General features: G+C 44.8%; 1 protein-coding gene across 1 annotated transcript in view; it reads right to left on the bottom strand.

Annotated features, from left to right (window-relative positions):
* LOC136693780 (dolichyl-diphosphooligosaccharide--protein glycosyltransferase subunit STT3B-like) overlaps window positions 1–21,565 on the bottom strand; it is a 78,382-nt gene extending 56,817 nt beyond the window's left edge. Inside the window, exon 1 of the mRNA XM_066666935.1 lies at window positions 21,107–21,565. Coding sequence (XP_066523032.1) covers window positions 21,107–21,294 — 188 coding nt within the window. The 5' untranslated portion in view covers window positions 21,295–21,565. The remainder of the gene's footprint in view (window positions 1–21,106) is intronic.
* Window positions 21,566–22,288: the final 723 nt, after the last annotated feature.

Raw genomic sequence — 22,288 nt, 5'->3', positions numbered from 1 at the left:
CGCAGTGTCACTGCTGGACTGGGAAACATCCAGACACCAGAGCAGCGAGCACGCGTCACCACTTAAGAACAGGGTGAAACGGGGCTAATGAAGTATGCAGAGCAACCAATGGACTACAGTCTGCTACATATAGCCCTTTTCCACCAATGAGGAGCCAGTTCTGCTCCTGTTTCTAAACCTAATTTGGAGCAGTTTGCCGTGTTTCCACCGACGTAAAATGGTTCCTGAACCAGAAAAGTTTATCCCCAGGTGGAACCAGAGAAAAGTGGGTTCTTGTGAGTGTGGAGTGTTCAGTGGAGATAAAGAAGCTCCAGAAAGAGCTCAGAGCCTGATTTAAAGTGTTATGGCGAAGTGGAGCTGGGCGGGGCCTCTACAGAACGTTATAGAAATAAATAAAAGGAAATAAAACAGGAAGCTGCTCCATCTGTGTGTGTTTCAGAGCGACTCGTAAACAGTGGATTAACCATGACTCTGTCCTGACTCCGTCCGTTTATCTCTGGCTCTGGAGCTGAATTCAGACACAGCCCCCACAGCGCCCCCCGCTGGTGACGTACACTTGATTCCCTTCAACACTGCAGGGAGAAACATGGGGTGTCAGTTCACTGGGGAGAACCAAGGTTCTAAGAATCAGGAATGGATCTGCCTCTGTGTGGTCAGTGAGAGAATGGGGGGTACAGACTGTTGTAGACACAGAGGGGTGGTTTTATTGTTATGGCTGATAACCATAACCCCTCTCTTCTCTACCTCTTTTTCTTAGGTCTCTCACTATGTCTATTCTCTCTCTCTCTCTGAACCCTATCCCTCTCTCCCATAATGTTCACTCTCTCTCTCTCTGTCTGAACTATATCCCTCTCTCCCATAATGTTCACTCTCTCTCTCTCTGTCTGAACTATATCCCTCTCTCCCATAATGTTCACTCTCTCTCTCTCTGAACACTATCCCTCTCTCCCATAATGTTCACTCTCTCTCTCTCTGAACACTATCCCTCTCTCCCATAATGTTCACTCTCTCTCTCTCTGTCTGAACTATATCCCTCTCTCCCATAATGTTCACTCTCTCTCTCTCTGTCTGAACTATATCCCTCTCTCCCATAATGTTCACTCTCTCTCTCTCTGTCTGAACTATATCCCTCTCTCCCATAATGTTCACTCTCTCTCTCTCTGAACACTATCCCTCTCTCCCATAATGTTCACTCTCTCTCTCTCTGTCTGAACTATATCCCTCTCTCCCATAATGTTCACTCTCTCTCTCTCTCTCTCTCTGTGGATGGAGGGATTAGGCCCCTGCTGTAAAAGCTCAGACAGAAATGGTGTTTGTTCTGTTTGGAGCTTTCAGGAAGACGGAGAGTGTGGGGAAGTAAAAGCAGAGATTAGAAATAGAGAGAGGGAGAGAGAGAGATGGAGAGAGAGAGATGATGATGGAGGGGAAGTGGAGGAGATTGTGAGAGGGTTTCTGACCTCTGTACTCAGTGATAAAATGTTGAAAGATGGGAGCGAAACAGAGAAAGAGAGAGAGAGAGAGAGTGTGTGTTGTGTGTGTGTGTGTGTGTGTGTGTGTGTTCTGTTCTGAATGTTAAACCCTGCTCTGTTTAAAAAGAAAGAGCACAGCTCTGGATGTAAAGACACTGATAAAAGCTCAGAGGATGCAGAGTATATTTTTTAAGGTGGAAGGGCTTTGAGGAGCGTAAACAGGGATACCTTAAGTATGGTTTGTGTAGATGTGCACATCTGTACGCTGTGTGTAGGAGACGTTATAATAAAGCTGTGTGTAGGATTGAATTATATTCCTATCCGATTGTCTTTACTGTGTCCAGATTGTTTTTATTACAGCGTCCCTTCTCTTCAGGAGACACCCCCACCCCTCCTCAACAGTGGAACACAGTTCTGGGTCAGATTGACCGCTTTCAGCGCCTTGTGCTCTCACATAAATGCGGGTCCAGCGTTGTGATTGGACAGACTCAGACTCGGGCCATTCTAAAAGTCTCTGCACCTGACTATTTGTCATCATTGTTAATGCTGCAGTTACACTCTGGAACACTGTTCCACAAGACACACACACACACACACATAGTGGGTTGAGATAAGGACAGAGAGAGAGAGAGAAACAGAAGACCTGCAGTTCAGAGCAGGTGAAAGGGATTATGGGAGATATTGATTAGTGTGGATATGACGCCTCAAGGACAAACAGAACGGAGGAGATGGATTAAAACATTTAAGTTAATTTATTCGTATATTAATGGATTTACTAATATCTGATTAGAGTGGAACCGTGTGTGTGTGTGTAAAGTGCCTTTGCTGTGATACAAAAAAAAAAACATTTATAAACAAACATATAGACAGCTTGAATATAATAAAACAGACGAACAGCTCAAATAAACAAACATCGTTCACCGCTGCCCTCTACAGGCCGAGGTGGGGGTTTAATGAATTTGTTTTCTGTATTTGATTATCTCTACACCGGCTTTCCTTGGACACACTGACCCCACGCCCGACATACTCGCCCCGGAGAGCGCTCGTAATGAGGTCCCTCAGCCAGAGCTGCTCTGTATCTCTGCTATACATCTAGACCTCTATCTCCACGCCTCTGTCTCAGCACGGATATGAGTGTGTGTGTGTGTGTTTTAAAGCATCCATGGATGGCGAATGAGAAGAAGCACTGTAGCCGACTGTGCACAGTGGTGAATTTAATCTTTCATCTGTTCTTGTTCCTCCACCGAAGCTTTATCTGATTACACACCTGCCAACCGGCAGCAGGAGACGTCTCCGAGGAGAAAGTCTTCAGCACGTTCAGGAATATTTCCACTGGTCTGATCTCTCTCCAACCGAGAGAGAAGAAGCGCACACTTTAAACCCACATCTAAACTAATCTGTCACTGCTTTAATGGTTCATTGTATACAGCGCCAGCGTTCCTCTTTGGGTGATGTTTCAGAACGTCTCTATTCGTCCTGGAAGAAGAACCACATTCAGGACTAAACCCTTCACAGGCAGCAATATCATTTGGCCTTGAAGGCAGTGCTGACTCAGGGGGGAGTCTGGCTGCCTCAGCTCAGCCACAGCTCCACATTACATGAGGCAGGAACAAATCGGGCCAGTGTCAATGTCGACGTCTGGCCCAAACATCACGTGCCAGTGCCGTATCTGACTATTATCTTCCTGAACAGCAACTAGTGCTGTGTGTCATTTACGCCCTGGACTAGAGTGAAGAAGTCTAGCCATTCACTCAGGATGCCACACGCTGGAGAAAATGCATTAAGAAAGGAAGGAAAACCTCAGGAAGAGTCCGAAACTCTAAAGGGAAAGGATACGTTAAGAACTTGATGGACTACTGAACATGTGGTTTTTAGTGATTAAATACGAGTGTACGGTGGCCCAGAGAGTCAAAACATAGTTCTTGAGCAAGGCACCTAACCCCGAACTGCTCCGCGGGCGCCATGGCTAGGGCTGCCCAACACTCCGGGCACCGCTCACTGCCCCCGAGTGTTCACTAGTGTGCGTGTGTAAATGTGTGCTTCACTGCACGGATTGTGTTAAATGTAGAGAACAAGTTCCTTTGTGTGCAGCACAGTGGCCAATAAAGTGACTAAAACTATAGCCCTACTGTTGTGGTTTCGACTCTCTGGGCACCGTACACGAGTTCAGCAAATCAAACACGACGCACACAAGATCAGACAGGGTTTCATTTCAGTAAAGCAGGTTTGTTAGCTAAATACACTGAAACGAACGCCTCTGTGTCGCCAGTCTTCCGGCCCCGCCCTGGCTCCGTGTCTTCCACAGAGTGACGCAGACTGTAAATGTCTGCAATGACCATGGCTTTGGAGCTGGAGGGAGAACCGAGGCAGTGGGCGTTGCATGAGAACGGTCGCGTCTGTAGTTCCTGGTGATTATATACTTTTAAAAATGTGCTATTAAATGATCCCAGAGCAGAGGAAAGCGCCGAGCCAAACACCCCAAGCCTCTTGGCTTTTAAGTTGGACTTAATCAATGCTGCTTTCTTCAAGAGTTTCAGGGAAAAGCCAAACGGCCTTCAGCAGCTTTGAAGGTTGCGAGGACGACAGTAGCTTTGGCGCTGGTGGCTAGTTCCGTCTCCTGCTGGGAGCTTGACTGACTTGCGGACTTCCCGACTGAGAAGCTGAGCTCCACACACTCCGCACCTCCCCACATTTCCCCACACACCCCGCGGAGAGGCCGAGGACCCAGGGATATGCTCGAGGAAGCAGTGACGGGAAGGAGAAGCCAGCCAGACAGACCGACAGACAGAGGAAGGGAGAAGTAAGAAAGAGAAGCGATGGAGGCTAAGGGTTCTTCACCTCGTTAAATCATGAATACACCAGGCTTCCCTCAAGCCTCCAGACTTCAGAAAAACACAGTCCACTGCTGGAGAAAAAATAAATAAATAAATAAGCAGAAACCCTGAGCTGAAATCATTTCCAGCCTCAGCCAGATCCTGGCACAGCAACAAGATGAAAATCCACAGCGGCAGCGTGACACGTCCAGGCCGACAGGAAAGGCTTCCTGCTGTAAAGTCTGTGGACAGGTGTGACAAGCCCAGCCTGGAGAGGAAGATGTTAGACTCGCTGTGGTTTTCTGACGGAAATGAAGCCCGAACAGACAAGTGTGTGGAGAAACACAGGGATGTTTTGATCCTGCGGACAGTCGGATGGTTTAAATATATTAAAGATTACATAATCTATTACATCAGAAGTGAATCACACAGTGTAAACAGAATGTGGCCCGAGCCCCCGGAGGCTGGATGCTCGCTAAAGCCTCGACACAGACTTGTGAGCTAACCGACCAGGGAAGGAGCAGGAACTCGGACACCGGAGCTGAAGCTATGAGGAGGAGTCACTGGTGGTGCTCACAGCAGCAGGTAAAAGTGGTCGAATTCTGATCCGTTTCTTCTTCGTATGTGATGCAGGTGTGAACAGCAAAAACTGCACGGAATCTGACTTTTTTTTAGATTTGGGCCAAACTCAGATGTGGTTTTGAAATCCAATCCATATCCGATCTGTGGCCATGCGACTGTCTGAACGACCAGATCGGGTTTTACATCAGTCCATGATCGAGGAGAATGATCCGTGGACTCAGATCTGAAGTGTTTCGAGACGTTTAGGACATGGAGATGAAAAAAGAAAATAAAGGAATGAGGAAATGAAATGTGTGTGTGGTTCCTGGGTCTCGTTCCTGAGAAAATAAACTTATGAAAAGTCAAACAGGAGAAGAACTTCTTTCTTGACCAAATTCTCATAAATAAAGGTACAGTAGAGGTACATTTCTGTCGCTAAAGGTTCATTACATTCTCTTCTCCAGAAGGAGAGGGGGATCTCTGTGATCTTTCATTATACAACTGTGGAGAATAAAACACAATAAAAGTCCTGGGGACTAAATGGGGGATATGAAGTCAACACAACTTTAACATCCACAGTTAATATAGAATATGGTACAGTACATGTTCCACTGAGGGTTCCACCACGGTCGAGTTTTTCTGACAGTCTATGAAAGTTAAAATACCTGAAGGTAAAGGTAAAAATACTGCCTGGGATTGCTTTAGGTTTATAGGCCACAAATATATGAAACAGCCCAGATGACTTTATTAGATCTCCAGGTTGGGTTGGTCCACCTATGGGATTTCTAATGGTACGTTAGCACCAGATTAACATCATCCACATGAACATTTTTACCTGCTAAACTTTAGATAGTGAAATCTAAGCCTCGTTACAGACACCAGATTGTACTGGCTGCTGTGTGCTTCACTTTTACAGGGACTTCTATAGTGCTTCCCCCACTCCTCCTGTTCACACTTATCCACAACCTCCAGAATGTTCTAGACCGACTTAGTTTGTCTTATTAAACCGGCTGCACCCGCTGTTGGGTTGATTCTGCTCTAACGTCCTAATGGTTAAAGGTTAATGGGCAGGACAATAATTCAATATCAGTATATATTGCAGTACAATATGTGTCAATAATAATAATGATATGATTTTAAATAGCGATGTCCTGAGTTTTTTTAATACTGAACATCTGCCGATGATAATACTGTTACACAGTGCACACTTTGAGCACATTAAAGTCAGCTCAGTGCATTTTATGAAAACTCTGCAGAGGTCTTTTAATTTGAAACGGTGGATACAGGAAGTGGAGATGTGATACCACCTGACTACGGTGGCCAGCGGAGTCAGACGGCAGCAACATTTGCAAAGCTTGCTACATTTTAGACACACCAGTGCTGGAGGGAATATTCACATTGGTCACGACCGGCTCGAGGAAGAGGAGGAGCAGGAGGAAGAGGAGGAAGAGAGTGTGAGCATTCCACCTTGAGGAAACAGAGGATTGGACTTAAGATGGAGCTCAATAAAGCTGATACAAATAAACATTATTTACAGCATCTGTCACTGACTGATGGCCATCACAAGGGGTTTGTCATCAGTTCAGCACTCAATTTATTCATTCATTATCTGTAATCACTTATCCAATTCAGGGTCGCGGTGGGTCCAGAGTCTACCTGGAATCATTGGGCGCAAGGCAGGAATACACCCTGGAGGGGGCGCCAGTCCTTCACAGGGCAACACAGACACACACACATTCACTCACACACTTTTGAGTCGCCAATCCACCTGCAACATGTGTTTGTGGACTTTGGGAGGAAACCGGAGCACCCGGAGGAAACCCACGCAGACACAGGAAGAACACACCACACTCCTCACAGACAGTCACCCGGAGGAAACCCACGCAGACACAGGGAGAACACACCACACTCCTCACAGACACAGGGAGAACACACCACACTCCTCACAGACAGTCACCCGGAGGAAACCCACGCAGACACAGGGAAAACACACCACACTCCTCACAGACAGTCACCCGGAGGAAACCCACGCAGACACAGAGAGAACACACCACACTCCTCACAGACACAGGGAGAACACACCACACTCCTCACAGACAGTCACCCGGAGGAAACCCATGCAGACACAGGGAGAACACACCACACTCCTCACAGACAGTCACCCGGAGGAAACCCACACAGACACAGGGAGAACACACCACACTCCTCACAGACAGTCACCCAGAGGAAACCCACGCAGACACAGGGAGAACACACCACACTCCTCACAGACAGTCACCCGGAGGAAACTCACGCAGACACAGGGAGAACACACCACACTCCTCACAGACAGTCACCCGGAGGAAACCCACGCAGACACAGGGAGAACACACCACACTCCTCACAGACAGTCACCCGGAGGAAACCCACACAGGGAGAACACACCACACTCCTCACAGACAGTCACCCGGAGGAAACCCACGCAGACACAGGGAGAACACACCACACTCCTCACAGACAGTCACCCGGAGGAAACTCACGCAGACACAGGGAGAACACACCACACTCCTCACAGACAGTCACCCGGAGGAAACCCACGCAGACACAGGGAGAACACACCACACTCCTCACAGACAGTCACCCGGAGGAAACCCACGCAGACACAGGGATAACACACCACACTCCTCACAGACAGTCACCTGGAGGAAACCCACGCAGACACAGGGAGAACACACCACACTCCTCACAGACAGTCACCTGGAGCGAGAATCGAACCCACAACCTCCAGGCCCCTGGAGCTGTGTGACTGCGACGCTACCTGCTGCACCACCGTGCCGCCCCCACTCAATTTAAACTTAGTTTAAAAATATTAACATTGACAAAGCCTAGAGGTTTATGTTTGGTGGTTTATGTTACGATGTCATGTTCCTGGTTTGTTCCTGGCACTTTTTCTGTGGATTTTTATTGTTCATATCGATATCGGAATTATATCGTATCAACCGTTATTAAGAAATATACAGTGATATAAAAGTTGCCCGTATCGTCCAGCTCTACTTCAGAGCACACCCTGAAGTCCTTGTGAAAGTGGTTTATCAGAACACTCCAGTTTTCACTTCTTTTCCAATAAAGCAAGGTAATGAAAATCATCCCCTTCTCCACTCGATCCATTTCAGACGAGAAAAAGAAACCCAGACATCTTTGTCCACCACAACTACTTCTAGCTCCTCCTTTGGGATTCCCAGGTGCTCCGGGGCCAGCCGAAACCAGGAGATACAATCCCTCCAGCAAGCTCTGGGTCTACCCTGGGGCTGTCTCCCAGCTGGCTCTGCCTAGCGTTCCCTCAGCGGGAGGCGTCCAGGGGACATCCTTTTAAGATGCACAAAGCACCTCGACTGGATCCTCTGAACTAGAAGATCCATCTGAGAGTGATCACCATGAAGGCTTTCAGCTCCACACATCCGAGCCGGTCCTCCCGGTCCTCCTGGGGTTTATCTGAGCAAACGCAGAAACACTTCATTGTGAAATTGCCTTGCTCGGGTATTTAACCCCCTCTTCAGTTCTCAAGATAGAAGAACGGCAATTTAAATCCTCCATTTTGAAATGGAAAACAACGGGCTGAGATACGCAGTGGAAAATTAAATGGCGTCGTGAAGCCTGGAACTAACCAGTTGTGAAATAGATTGCCCTCAGCATGGAGAAGAATGGAGATATATCCTTGAGGGAATTAAACTCAAACAAAGCACTCAAATTGGATTTAGAGGAAGGCCCCAGAATGGCGTTGTGAGAGGGGCAGGCCACCCTTCATTAATTCATTCAGAGATAATTATTATTATTATTGGGAGGGAACACTCTCGCTCTGCATGAGAAACTCAATCAGAAAACAGGAGACGGGTGGATCAGAGTTCTTCTTCTCAGAGGCAAACCAAACCAGACAAAACACAAAGCGAAACCAGACACAACACAAAAACCAGTCAAAACAAATCACCAGTCCTCAACATTCCCAGCAAACACCAGACTGACCACCACAACCCAGTGCACTGCAACGAAGACTCTCCGTGACGAATGGAGTCAGAAGGTGCTTTTCCACTGCCTGGCCACAGAAGGGTTCTCTCGCTATATTTACACTCATCTATCTCTCCATCTCTTTTCCCTTTCTTCTTCTCTGACACTCTCTCCTGTTTGCTTTCCCTCTCTCCCCCTCCTCCATCTCTCTCTCTGCCTCCCTCGCTCCTCTGTCTCTGTTTTCTCTCTCTCTCTGCCTCCCTCGCTCCTCTGTCTCTGTTTTCTCTCTCTCTCTGCCTCCCTCCATCCTTCTTTCTCTTCCTCTGTCTCTCTCCTCTCCTTTCTCTGACTGGCACTCTGCTGCCCCCCCAGACACCCACACTAGTGCAGAGCCCTCTCTCTGTCTCACACACACACTTGTTTACTCTGACCACTCTTATTGTCCCCTGTTATTAGTAGAGTACAGTATGTGTCCAGAAGTGTGTGGACACCCCGTTTGTCCCGAGTGTCCTCTGAGCTGCGGGGCGTCACTGAGCCGGAGGGTGTTCCTCTTTCCTCTGGAGCTGGAACATTGCTGTGAGGATCTGATGGTGTTCAGCCACAGAAACCTCAGTGAGGTCAGGTGTGGTGATGGACATTAGTTGTGGATCTGAAACTCCTCTGAGACTCTGGTCCTCCCCTGCCATAGGGTGGGGTCAGTGTCGGATCATGTGCAGCTGCTCCACAGCATTCGGTCCTCCACAGAGATTATTCCCAAACCTCAGTTTATACACTCCCCTTCATTACAGAACATACTCTGTGTGTGTGTGTGTGTGTGTCTGTGAACCTGTGTGTGTGTGGGCTCACTAACAGGAAAGGAAGATGCCCTGGAGGCACAGACTGCCCACAGCAGGGGATCATGGGAAATAAAACCCACTGGGACTAATCTCTCTCTCTCTTCATCTCTCTCTCTCTCTCCCCTCTATATCTCAGCCTCTCTCTCTCTCTCTATAACTCTTTCTCTCTCCTCTGTATCTCTGCCCATCTCTCTCCCTCTCTCTGTATCTCTGCAGTCTCTGTCTCTGCCCGTCTCTCTCATTCTCTCTCTCCTGTGTATCTCTTTCTCTCTCTCCTCTGTATCTCTTTCTCTCTCTCCTCTGTATCTCTGCCTGTTTCTCTCTCCCTCTCTCTGTATCTCTGCAGTCTCTGTCTCTGCCTGTCTCTCTCATTCTCTCTCTCCTGTGTATCTCTTTCTCTCTCTCCTCTGTATCTCTGCCTGTTTCTCTCTCTCTCCTCTGTATCTCTGCCTGTTTCTCTCTCTCTCCTCTGTATCTCTGCCTGTTTCTCTCTCTCTCCTCTGTATTTCTGCCTGTCTCTCGCTCTCTATCTCTCTGCCCTCTGTATCTCTTCCTGTCTGTCTCTGTCTCTCCTCTGTATCTCTTTCTCTCTCTCTGTCTGTCTCTCTCCTCTGTATCTTTGTCTCTCTCTGTCTCTCTCCTCTGTATCTTTGCCTCTCTCTCTCTCTATCTCTCTCTCTCTCTCTCTCTCTCTCTCTCACACACACACACACACAGGGTGTGGACAGCTGTGGCATCATCAGGATCAAACTAGGATCTTGCAGTGATTGGTCCTCTGTTTAGACAGCCTAACCAATCAGGATCCCCGACCCATTCCTAACTTCATGTCGCTGTTGAACGCGGCCCGAGGCTCATCAGAGAAGAGGAACATCAGAGTAACAGCAGAAGGGGCTCAGGACCTCGCCCCTGAGAAGAGTCCGCTCCAGAACAGCAGCACACTCTGGGAAAGACAAATGGAGCCATTTATCTGGGAACGCCAGCTCGGAACGCCAGCTTGGAGCTGAGAGAGCAGGAATTCTGTTCTTAAACACTGCGCTTCTGAAGCCTAATAACTCTCTGTGGAATCTGCACACAATCCACTCAGACGAGCCCCGGGATTCAGCACTGCAGAGCTCCTCCACACTCCCTCGCTCCGGAAAAATGAGTGCAGAGAACGAGAGAGATCCCCTGCCTCTCCTTCCATCTGTCTCTCTGCACTTCAACAGCTTCTCTTTACCATCCATTTCTCTCTCCTTCATCTCTCCCTCGCTTCTTTCTCTCAGTGGAGGCATTAGTAGAGAGATGGTGAAAGAGAGCTTTGTTTAGTGAGGACCAGGGAAACCAGAAGTTAACTGCTATTTGAGGTGGAACAGAAGCTCCAGAATGTACTTGCCACTCTGTGTAAGGTGGAATGAAGGCAGTCGAATGTACTTGCTGATATATTTAAGGTGGAACAGACACCTGTATGTGCTGCTCCTTATAAAGAGATCTTATAAATCATGTGCTCTCTCTCTCTCTCTCTCTCTCTCTCTCTCTCTCTCTCTCTCTCCTTCCAGTCATTTTATTGGTTTTCTGTCTCTCTCCTGCCATGTGTGAATAATTAATCTGTGCTGAAATGGAGAGAATAGAGGAAAATAAAAGAATGATAGCATGCGCACATACACACCATTGAGTGTGTTGACAGCAGTAGGAATAAGAAAGCCAAGTGTGTGGGTATGTGTGTAATGTGGATGTGGTATATTGTATGTGTACAGGGCCCTGACGCCTGGATCCAGGAAAAACAGCTCCAAACATCTGGTGCATCTCTAAAAAGAGTTGTTCCTCAGGGGTTCTTCTGTAAAGCTTCTACAGTGAGAACCATGAACTTTCTATTACACCATCCCGTACACACAGCTCCGTTACAGGTGTTTCTCCAACATTTCTGATTACGCTAAAGGGTTTTAAGGAAAGCACAGATGCAACATCTACAGCACCTAGCAACCACCTGGAATACCACCACAGCCATCTTGTACCAGCCTGAAAACCAACTCAGAAACCAGAGCAACATCCTAGCAACCACCTAGAATACCACCGCAGCCATCTTGTACCAGCCTCAAAAAAACTAACTCAGAAACCAGAGCAACATCCTAGCAACTACCTGGAATACCACCACAGCCATTTTGTACCAGCCTGAAAACCAACTCAGAAACCACAGCAACATCCTAGCAACCACCTGGAAGTTGCTAAAAGGGGATATATCATGAAGATATCCCTCGTCCAGTGTGTGTTCATATTAATGTGTGAATTTGGAGTCAACCAACCCACACACTGTGAAACAAGACCCCAGGAGAATACTAAAGGAGAAAAACGAGAATGGAGAAGAAAGAGAACCGAGCAAAAACAGCTTAAAACCAGAGCTTCTGCTCCTCACTGCTGTGCGCTCTGGGTCGGGGTGAACAGAGAGCGCCTCATTGTCATTTAAAGGAGAAGGAATGCGGACACTTGCTCTGGACCTGAACCTGAGTAAATTCTCTGTGCTTAAAACAAAAAGATCATCCAGACACTTATCAGTGAAAGGTGCAAAATCCTTCTGTCATGCTATGGGGGAGAACACTGCCCACGTCATGGGAGAGCTGTGTGTAAAGGTACCACTGAAAATGAGATTATATTGAGTTTTTAGAGAGACATGCTGCCATCTAGGCGCCATCTTTTCTGGGAAGTCTGTGGTTATTTCAGCAGGACGATGCCTGGCTAAAACCTGGGTTTACTATACTTTGTGTTCGGGTTGAACTCGGGCTAATCGTAGTGTCTGGGACTTTGTGTCCATGTTAAACTCGGGCTAATCCTAGTCTCTGGGACTTTGTGTCCAGGTTAAACTCGGGCTAATCCTAGTCTCTGGGACTTTATGTCCATGTTAAACTCGGGCTAATCCTAGTCTCTGGGACTTTGTGTCCAGGTTAAACTCGGGCTAATCGTAGTTTCTGGGACTTTGTGTCCAGGTTAAACTCGGGCTAATCGTAGTCTCTGGGACTTTGTGTCCATGTTAAACTCGGGCTAATCGTAGTTTCTGGGACTTTGTGTCCAGGTTAAACTTGGGCTACGCATAGTCTCGGGGACTTTGTGTCCAAGTTGAATTTAGGCTACGCCTAGTCCCTGGGACTCTGTGTCCAGGTTAAACTTGGGCTATGCCTAGTTTCTGGGACTTTGCTTCCAGGTTAAACTCAGGCTACGCCGAGTCTCTGGGACTTTGTGTCTAGGTTCAACTTGGGCTAATCCTAGCCTCTGGAACCTTGTGTCCAGATAAAACTTGGGCTAATCCTTGTCTCTGGGACTTTGTGTCCAGATTAAACTTGGGCTAATCCTTGTCTCTGGGACTTTGTGTCCAGGTTAAACTTAGGCTATGCCTAGTCTCTGGGACTGTGTGTCCAGGTTGATCTTGGTCTAATCCTAGCCTCTGGGACTTTGTGTCCAGGTTAAACTCTGCAGTTAGTTCCACAGTCTCTGGATGAACAGCTGCAGCAGAACCCAGGAACATTAATCTTTTAGTCCTCACTGAGACACTGTAAACAACACATAATCATTACTATCTCTCTCTGTCCTCTGTTTTTCCCTTGGCCTAAATTATACCACACCTAAAGTGTAACTCTGCTCTCTCTCTCCCTTGTTTACAGTCATGCTGTGTCTCAAAAGTGGATGACAAGTGAAATAAACAAAGAAACAAAGGAATGAATGAAAGAATAAATGTCACAATGTAAGTTAAAAGTTCAGGTAATGAGTTGTTTCTGGGTGCTAAGCTATGGCACAGCTATTACTTATACTTATAATCCAGCATCTTGGACACAAAGCAGTGGATCTGTGTGTGTGTGTTCATATTGTAACTGTACATTGGTGATGTGCTGAATATTTTACAAACCCTCCCAAACAGCGCCACACACACACACACACACAAGGGCCAGAGAGAGGGAGGAGAGGACAGTCAGGTCAGAAAGGAAATTAAAACAATGCATTGGCCAAAAAGCATCACATTTACCAGTTGTCTCCCTCTGTCCACTGAGGGGTCTTCATCGTTGAAGACTGGCCTATGTTCAAACACAGCCACGGTCCCACTGTCCCTATCAGGTGATGTCCTTCATGCTCACATACACACTGTGTACTGGTAACGGCTCCACTCAGTGTGGTGGGGTATCTGCACTGTGGAACATGGTACCTGAAGATTCCTGGCATTTCTGCCACAGGGAAATCTAGCTCCCACCTGGAGTTCCTCGTATGCACTGGAGGATGATGATGCGGAGGAGGAGGATGTTGAAGGCTTTGTGTTTTACGTTGAATGGTGGATTTTTGCAATGTTTCCTGAGGATTCCTGAGTGCTACACACACTCTAAAGAACCCCACAATAAGGGTCCTGAGGACTCTGAGGAGACGTACAATTATAAAAATACAATCCTTCATCTGCTGCTGCTTCATTCTCTCTCTCTCTCTCTCTGTTTTAGATCAGAAGGAGTGAGAGTGTGTGGGGCTCTGTTTCAGAGGGAGTCTGAACACAGTTTAAATCTGTCTGTTCTCTCTACATCATTATCTCTGAAACAGACCCAATCTCCTCTCTATCTCTCTCTCTCTCTCTCTGTCTCTCTCTCTCTGTCTATTCTTGATGAGCCAAAGGCAACAACACATATGGGCTGTTGGGAATATCTCTCCTTTTCCATCAGCAATGCCCCTTTCTTTCTGTTCGCTTTTTCTTATATCTTTATCTTTCTTTCTTTTCCTTTCTTCATTAGATACCCTTTACTAGATATGCTTCATATCACTTAAATATCTGAGACAAAACTCAAATCCAGCGCAGAATCAACACTGCACCTCAATAAATACTCATAAAAACTATAACAAGAGACATCAGTCAACTCTCCACATCAATAAATACTAATATAAACTATAACAGGAGACATCAGTCAACTCTCCACCTCAATAAATACTAATATAAACTATAACAGGAGACATCAGTCCACACTCCACCTCAGTAAATACTCATATACGCTATAACAGGAGACATCGGTCCACTCTCCACCTCAGTAAATACTCATATACGCTATAACAGGAGACATCAGTCCACACTCCACCTCAGTAATTACTCATATACGCTATAACAGGAGACATCAGTACACTCTCCACCTCAGTAAATACTCATATACGCTATAACAGGAGACATCAGTCCACTCACCACCTCAGTAAATACTCATATACGCTATAACAGGAGACATCAGTCCACTCTCCACCTCAGTAAATACTCATACGCTATAACAGGAGACATCAGTCCACTCACCACCTCAGTAAATACTCATATACACTATAACAGGAGACATCAGTCAACTCTCCACCTCAGTAAATACTCATATACGCTATAACAGGAGACATCAGTCAACTCTCCACCTCAGTAAATACTCATACGCTATAACAGGAGACATCAGTCCACTCACCACCTCAGTAAATACTCATACGCTATAACAGGAGACATCAGTCCACTCACCACCTCAGTAAATACTCATATACGCTATAACAGGAGACATCAGTCCACTCTCCACCTCAGTAAATACTCATATACGCTATAACATGAGACATCAGTCCACTCACCACCTCAGTAAATACTCATATACGCTATAACAGGAGACATCAGTACACTCTCCACCTCAGTAAATACTCATACGCTATAACAGGAGACATCAGTCAACTCTCCACCTCAGTAAATACTCATATACGCTATAACAGGAGACATCAGTCCACTCTCCACCTCAGTAAATACTCATATACGCTATAACATGAGACATCAGTCCACTCACCACCTCAGTAAATACTCATATACGCTATAACAGGAGACATCAGTCCACTCACCACCTCAGTAAATACTCATATACGCTATAACAGGAGACATCAGTACACTCACCACCTCAGTAAATACTCATATACGCTATAACAGGAGACATCAGTCCACTCTCCACCTCAGTAAATACTCATATACGCTATAACAGGAGACATCAGTCCACTCACCACCTCAGTAAATACTCATATACACTATAACAGGAGACATCAGTCAACTCTCCACCTCAGTAAATACTCATATACGCTATAACAGGAGACATCAGTCAACTCTCCACCTCAGTAAATACTCATACGCTATAACAGGAGACATCAGTCCACTCACCACCTCAGTAAATACTCATATATGCTATAACAGGAGACATCAGTCCACTCTCCACCTCAGTAAATACTCATATACGCTATAACAGGAGACATCAGTCCACTCACCACCTCAGTAAATACTCATATACACTATAACAGGAGACATCAGTCCACTCACCACCTCAGTAAATACTCATATACGCTATAACAGGAGACATCAGTCAACTCTCCACCTCAGTAAATACTCATATACGCTATAACAGGAGACATCAGTCCACTCACCACCTCAGTAAATACTCATATACACTATAACATGAGACATCAGTCCACTCACCACCTCAGTAAATACTCATATACGCTATAACAGGAGACATCAGTCAACTCTCCACCTCAGTAAATACTCATATACGCTATAACAGGAGACATCAGTCCACTCACCACCTCAGTAAATACTCATATACGCTATAACAGGAGACATCAGTCCACTCACCACCTCAGTAAATACTCATATACGCTATAACAGGAGACATCAGTCAACTCTCCACCTCAGTAAATACTCATACGCTATAACAGGAGACATCAGTCCACTCACCACCTCAGTAAATACTCATATACGCTATAACAGGAGACATCAGTCCACTCACCACCTCAGTAAATACTCATATACACTATAACAGGAGACATCAGTCCACTCACCACCTCAGTAAATACTCATATACGCTATAACAGGAGACATCAGTCCACTCACCACCTCAGTAAATACTCATATACACTATAACAGGAGACATCAGTCAACTCTCCACCTCAGTAAATACTCATATACGCTATAACATGAGACATCAGTCCACTCTCCACCTCAGTAAATACTCATATACGCTATAACAGGAGACATCAGTCCACACCCCACCTCAGTAAATACTCATATACGCTATAACAGGAGACATCAGTCCACTCACCACCTCAGTAAATACTCATATACGCTATAACAGGAGACATCAGTCCACACCCCACCTCAGTAAATACTCATATACGCTATAACAGGAGACATCAGTCCACACCCCACCTCAGTAAATACTCATATACGCTATAACAGGAGACATCAGTCCACACCCCACCTCAGTAAATACTCATATACGCTATAACATGAGACATCAGTCCACTCTCCACCTCAGTAAATACTCATATACGCTATAACAGGAGACATCAGTCCACTCACCACCTCAGTAAATACTCATATACGCTATAACAGGAGACATCAGTCCACACCCCACCTCAGTAAATACTCATATACGCTATAACAGGAGACATCAGTCCACTCACCACCTCAGTAAATACTCATATACGCTATAACAGGAGACATCAGTCCACACCCCACCTCAGTAAATACTCATATACGCTATAACAGGAGACATCAGTCCACACCCCACCTCAGTAAATACTCATATACGCTATAACAGGAGACATCAGTCCACACCCCACCTCAGTAAATACTCATATACGCTATAACATGAGACATCAGTCCACTCACCACCTCAGTAAATACTCATATACGCTATAACAGGAGACATCAGTCCACTCACCACCTCAGTAAATACTCATATACTCTATAACAGGAGACATCAGTCCACACCCCACCTCAGTAAATACTCATATACGCTATAACAGGAGACATCAGTCCACACCCCACCTCAGTAAATACTCATATACGCTATAACAGGAGACATCAGTCCACACCCTACCTCAGTAAATACTCATATACGCTATAACATGAGACATCAGTCCACTCACCACCTCAGTAAATACTCATATACGCTATAACAGGAGACATCAGTCCACACCCCACCTCAGTAAATACTCATATACGCTATAACAGGAGAATCAACAGAATGTTGACCTCTCCCATTTTTTCATAACATTCAGATTTTACATAAAAGATTACATACATGATTTTATGCAAATATTTTAATGTTAAAATAGTTTACATTTTACAAGAGTCCCAAATAAAATGTAAAATTTACAAACAATCAAAATTCAAAATCAAAATATACGTTTACATTTCCTTAATCCCTTGCAATATATTCATATATTTCATGATGCAATCATATCCCTACATCAGTGTGAAACCTTTCCAGAAGATTAGAAAGTGTGACTGTAGTAACCTCCTCATTAATGTCCCTCGCTTCAGAAAAAACACGTCCATAATCTTTGAATCGTATTATTCTTGAGGCTGTTATTAAATATTACTGCAATGTGTGGCAAGAAACAGCAAGATAAGAAAGAAACTAATAAAAACCCATCAGATTCAGACAGTTTTACCCATAATCCTTGGTGTGAGGTGGAACAAAATAGCAGGAGTTTAATGAGCACCATGCGAACCTCATAAAATATGATAAAATCATCATAAAATATAACCAGAGTGTATTATCCCAGGAGAGTTTTAAAACACACAAAAAAGTGAAAATGGCAAAATTGAAAAAGATAAAGAAAAAAGTGTCACTCAAGAGCAACTTCAGCACTTCATTTTCAGCAGTGCTCTTTTCTTAGTGTTTCTGTCATTCATAAATAATGTATTACACAGAACCCTATCTCCACATCAATATAAAAAGCTTTGATTATAGCTTGTTACAGCTGATATACTCTTTCTGAGGCAAATGAAGAGTGCATCCTCCATGTTTGTTTAATTATGAAGGAGATATCAGTCCATACTCTACCTCAATAAATGTACTAGAACAGGAGATATCTGTCCATTAATAACCTAACAAATAATCAATAAACCTGTCTTTGATTGATGATGTTTATTAAAGCAGGGCTCTGTATGTCTCTGAGGTGAGGGTGATATAGAAGGACGAGGAGAGAGAGCCGGAGGAACTTTTTAGCGGTGCTGAGTCGCCCGAGTGAGTCCATTAGCTCAGCTACAAGACCTGATTACCTCAGGGATTCAGTCATTTTGGACTGTCAGGTCACATTTACACTGTCACTTTGACTTGTCAGGTCACATTTTAGCAGCCACTGTGGACCTGAGAGTAAAGCAGCTCTTAAAAAGAGAGACAAACTGGACTTAAAGTGACCTGAATCACTTTGAATTGAGTGTGGTCAATAAACTGGATTAGAGTATACTAATTCACAGTGTGGACACTAAACTAGACTTAGACACGACTGAATCAAGTTCTGGAGATTAAACTGGATTTATAGACAACTGAAACAAAAGTGTGACCATTAAACTGGATTGAGAGTGAACTGAATCAGTGTGTTTACGGTACGCTGGACATAGAGTGAACTGAATCAGTGTGTTTACGGTACGCTGGACATAGAGCTAACTGAATCAGTGTGTTTACGGTACGCTGGACATAGAGTGAACTGAATCAGTGTGTTTACGGTACGCTGGACATAGAGTGAACTGAATCAGTGTGTTTACGGTACGCTGGACATAGAGTGAACTGAATCAGTGTGTTTACGGTACGCTGGACATAGAGTGAACTGAATCAGTGTGTTTACGGTACGCTGGACAAAGAGTGAACTGAATCAGTGTGTGGACAATAATCTGAGCTGAGAGTGATATGACTCAGCATATGAAAGGTAAATTGGATGGATAATGAACTGAATGACAGTGTGAATAGTAAACTGGTCTTAGAATAAACTAAATCAATGTGTGGAAGGCAAACTGCATTGAGAGTGAAGTGAATCCAAATGTAAACAGTAAACAGAACTGAGAGTGAACTGATTCAGAGTATGGATAATAAACAAGTCTAAGAGTGATCTGAGTCAGACAGTGAACAGAAAAGTGGATTTAGATTAGACCTAATTCAGAGTGTGAACAATAAACTGGAGAAAGTGAAGTGAATCCAAATGTGAACAGTAAACCGAACTGAGAGTGAACTGATTCAGAGTATGGACAATAAACAGGTCTAAGAGTGATCTGAGTAAGACAGTGAACAGAAACGTGGATTTAGATTAGACCTAATTCAGACTGTGAACAATAAAGTGGAGAAAGTGAAGTGAATCCAAATGTGAACAGTAAACAGAACTGAGAGTGAACTGATTCAGAGTATGGACAATAAACAAGTCTAAGAGTGATCTGAGTAAGACAGTGAACAGAAAAGTGGATTTAGATTAGACCTAATTCAGACTGTGAACAATAAAGTGGAGAAAGTGAAGTGAATCCAAATGTGAACAGTAAACAGAACTGAGAGTGAACTGATTCAGAGTATGGACAATAAACAGGTCTAAGAGTGATCTGAGTAAGACAGTGAACAGAAACGTGGATTTAGATTAGACCTAGTTCAGAGTGTGAACAATAAACTGAGTAAGTGAAGTGAATCTAAATGTAAACAGTAAACAGAACTGAGAGTGAACTGATTCAGAGTATGGACAATAAACAGGTCTTAGAGTGATCTGAGTCAGACAGTGAACAGAAACGTGGATTTAGATTAGACCTAATTCAGAGTGTGAACAACAAACTGGAGTAAGTGAAGTGAATCCAAATGTAAACAGTAAACAGAACTGAGAGTTAACTGATTCAGAGTATGGACAATAAACAAGTCTAAGACTGATCTGAGTCAGACAGTGAACAGAAACGTGGATTTAGATTAGACCTAATTCAGAGTGTGAACAACAAACTGGAGTAAGTGAAGTGAATCAGACCGTAAACAGTAAACTGGACATAGAGTGAAATATATCAGAATGTGGACAGTAAACTGAACTTATCGTGAACTGAATCAGAGCGTAAAGATGAAAGTGGACTTTGAGTGAATATAACCAGAGTGTATACAGTAAACTGGACTTCGAATGACCGGAATGAGAATGTGGACTATAAACTGGACTGTGTGTGAACTGAATCAGAGTGTGGAGAGTAAAGTGGACTTAGAGTGGATTTAGTGGACTGATTCTGTATGTACAATAACCCGCACTCAGTATGGACTATAAACTGGACTGGGAATGAGCCGAGTCAGAATGTGAAAGGATAATTGGACTGAGTGTGGACTGAACCAGTGCATGGACAGTAAACTGGATTGAAAGTGAACCGAATCAGTGTGTGTACAGTAAACCGGACTCGGAGTAATATGTGTATTATAAACTGGCCTGATCATCACCACAACAACAACAACAACATCCAAGTGTCTCTTTTTTTAACCCTATGTTACACCTCAAACTAATTAAAAAGCAGAAATGATATTTACATTCTTTTCTATAAAGTGCTACTTAGAGAAGACGAAGGACAAAGCGGGTATTTTTAAAGAAGGATAGTTCTGAAGCTGACACACTGTTTGACAAATGAACACAGGCAGTGGTCAGTTACTAATTTCCACAGTCCACTCACCAGGGGTCAAACTCGTGGATGACGCTCTCGAAGCGGATGACGGCGAAGAGTCGGGAGCTGAAGCCTGCGATCCAGGCGGAGAGAAGGATGGAGAGAGAGAGGAGAGAGCGCCACCCCGCGGGCTGAGAGACTGCCCCCGAGAGCGCCCCCTGCCGTGGCCCCGTGGAACTGCACTCCAGCTCACCCATACTTCACCACATCCACCCTGAGAGAGTCGGGACTCTCCTTCACTTCCTATATCCCTCTCTTCTCTCAGCCTCCCTCTACCGCTCCTTTACTTCCCTTCACCTTCCTGTCCCTCTTTCACTCCCTCCGTTCCTCTTTACTCTCTCCACCTACCTCTTCCTCTAATCTCTCTATCCCTCTCTTTTCACCCTCTATTACCCCCTCTCTGTGTCCTCTGTTCTCTCTCCGTTTTCTCTCTCTCTCCCTCTCTCTCTCCCACTCTGTCTCTCAACCTATCCCCCTCTCTCTTTCTCTCCTGCTGTTCCCTCTCTCTCTCTCTCTCCTCGTGTATTAATCCGTGTGTCAGGGACGTGCCGGACGCTGCTCCTCGCTCAGTCTCGAGCCCTCACTGACGGCTCTGTGGAAGACCAGGAGGCGCGTGCAGCATCCTGCCACTGTGCAACGGCCAATCAGCACTCAGGGTGTCTGTAGGGGGCGTGGCTTAAGAAAAAACACAGCCCCAGCTGAGAAAAGTAAAAACAGTCACTCTTTTTAATGAGTTATAAATTACATTTCCACTTAATGAAAGAAGACAAACCGCCACGTTCCACACATTAATTAAACACTGAAATATACACAATACATTATTCAGTGAAAAAATTAAGATCTTGTTGCATTCAAATAAAACAAGTACGACTCGTACCACTACTACTACTACAATTAATATCTTTATTATAAATATATGCTAAGTCAAGGTGTCCAATAATAACGGGAGTCACCCAGTAATTATTTGAAAAAAATGAAAAGAGCGGAAAAAAAGAGATGGACCATAAAGAGTGAGAAGATGAAGGAGAAAGAGAAGACAGGGAGGACAAATCTCCATGAGAGCTGAGCTGAATTAAAGGAAAGAGATAAGAAAGATAAGGAGAAAGAAAAAGATAAGAATTTTTAAAGGAGAAAGTGAGGAGGAGAATGTATGAAAGGAAGGAGAAGGAGAAGCTGGAGAAAGAGAAGGAT

The sequence above is a fragment of the Hoplias malabaricus genome, chromosome 4, assembly GCF_029633855.1.
Source record: "Hoplias malabaricus isolate fHopMal1 chromosome 4, fHopMal1.hap1, whole genome shotgun sequence".
NCBI lineage: Eukaryota > Metazoa > Chordata > Actinopteri > Characiformes > Erythrinidae > Hoplias > Hoplias malabaricus.
Note: the sequence above shows the minus strand (reverse complement) of the source record. Positions and strands in the feature narration are given on the sequence as shown.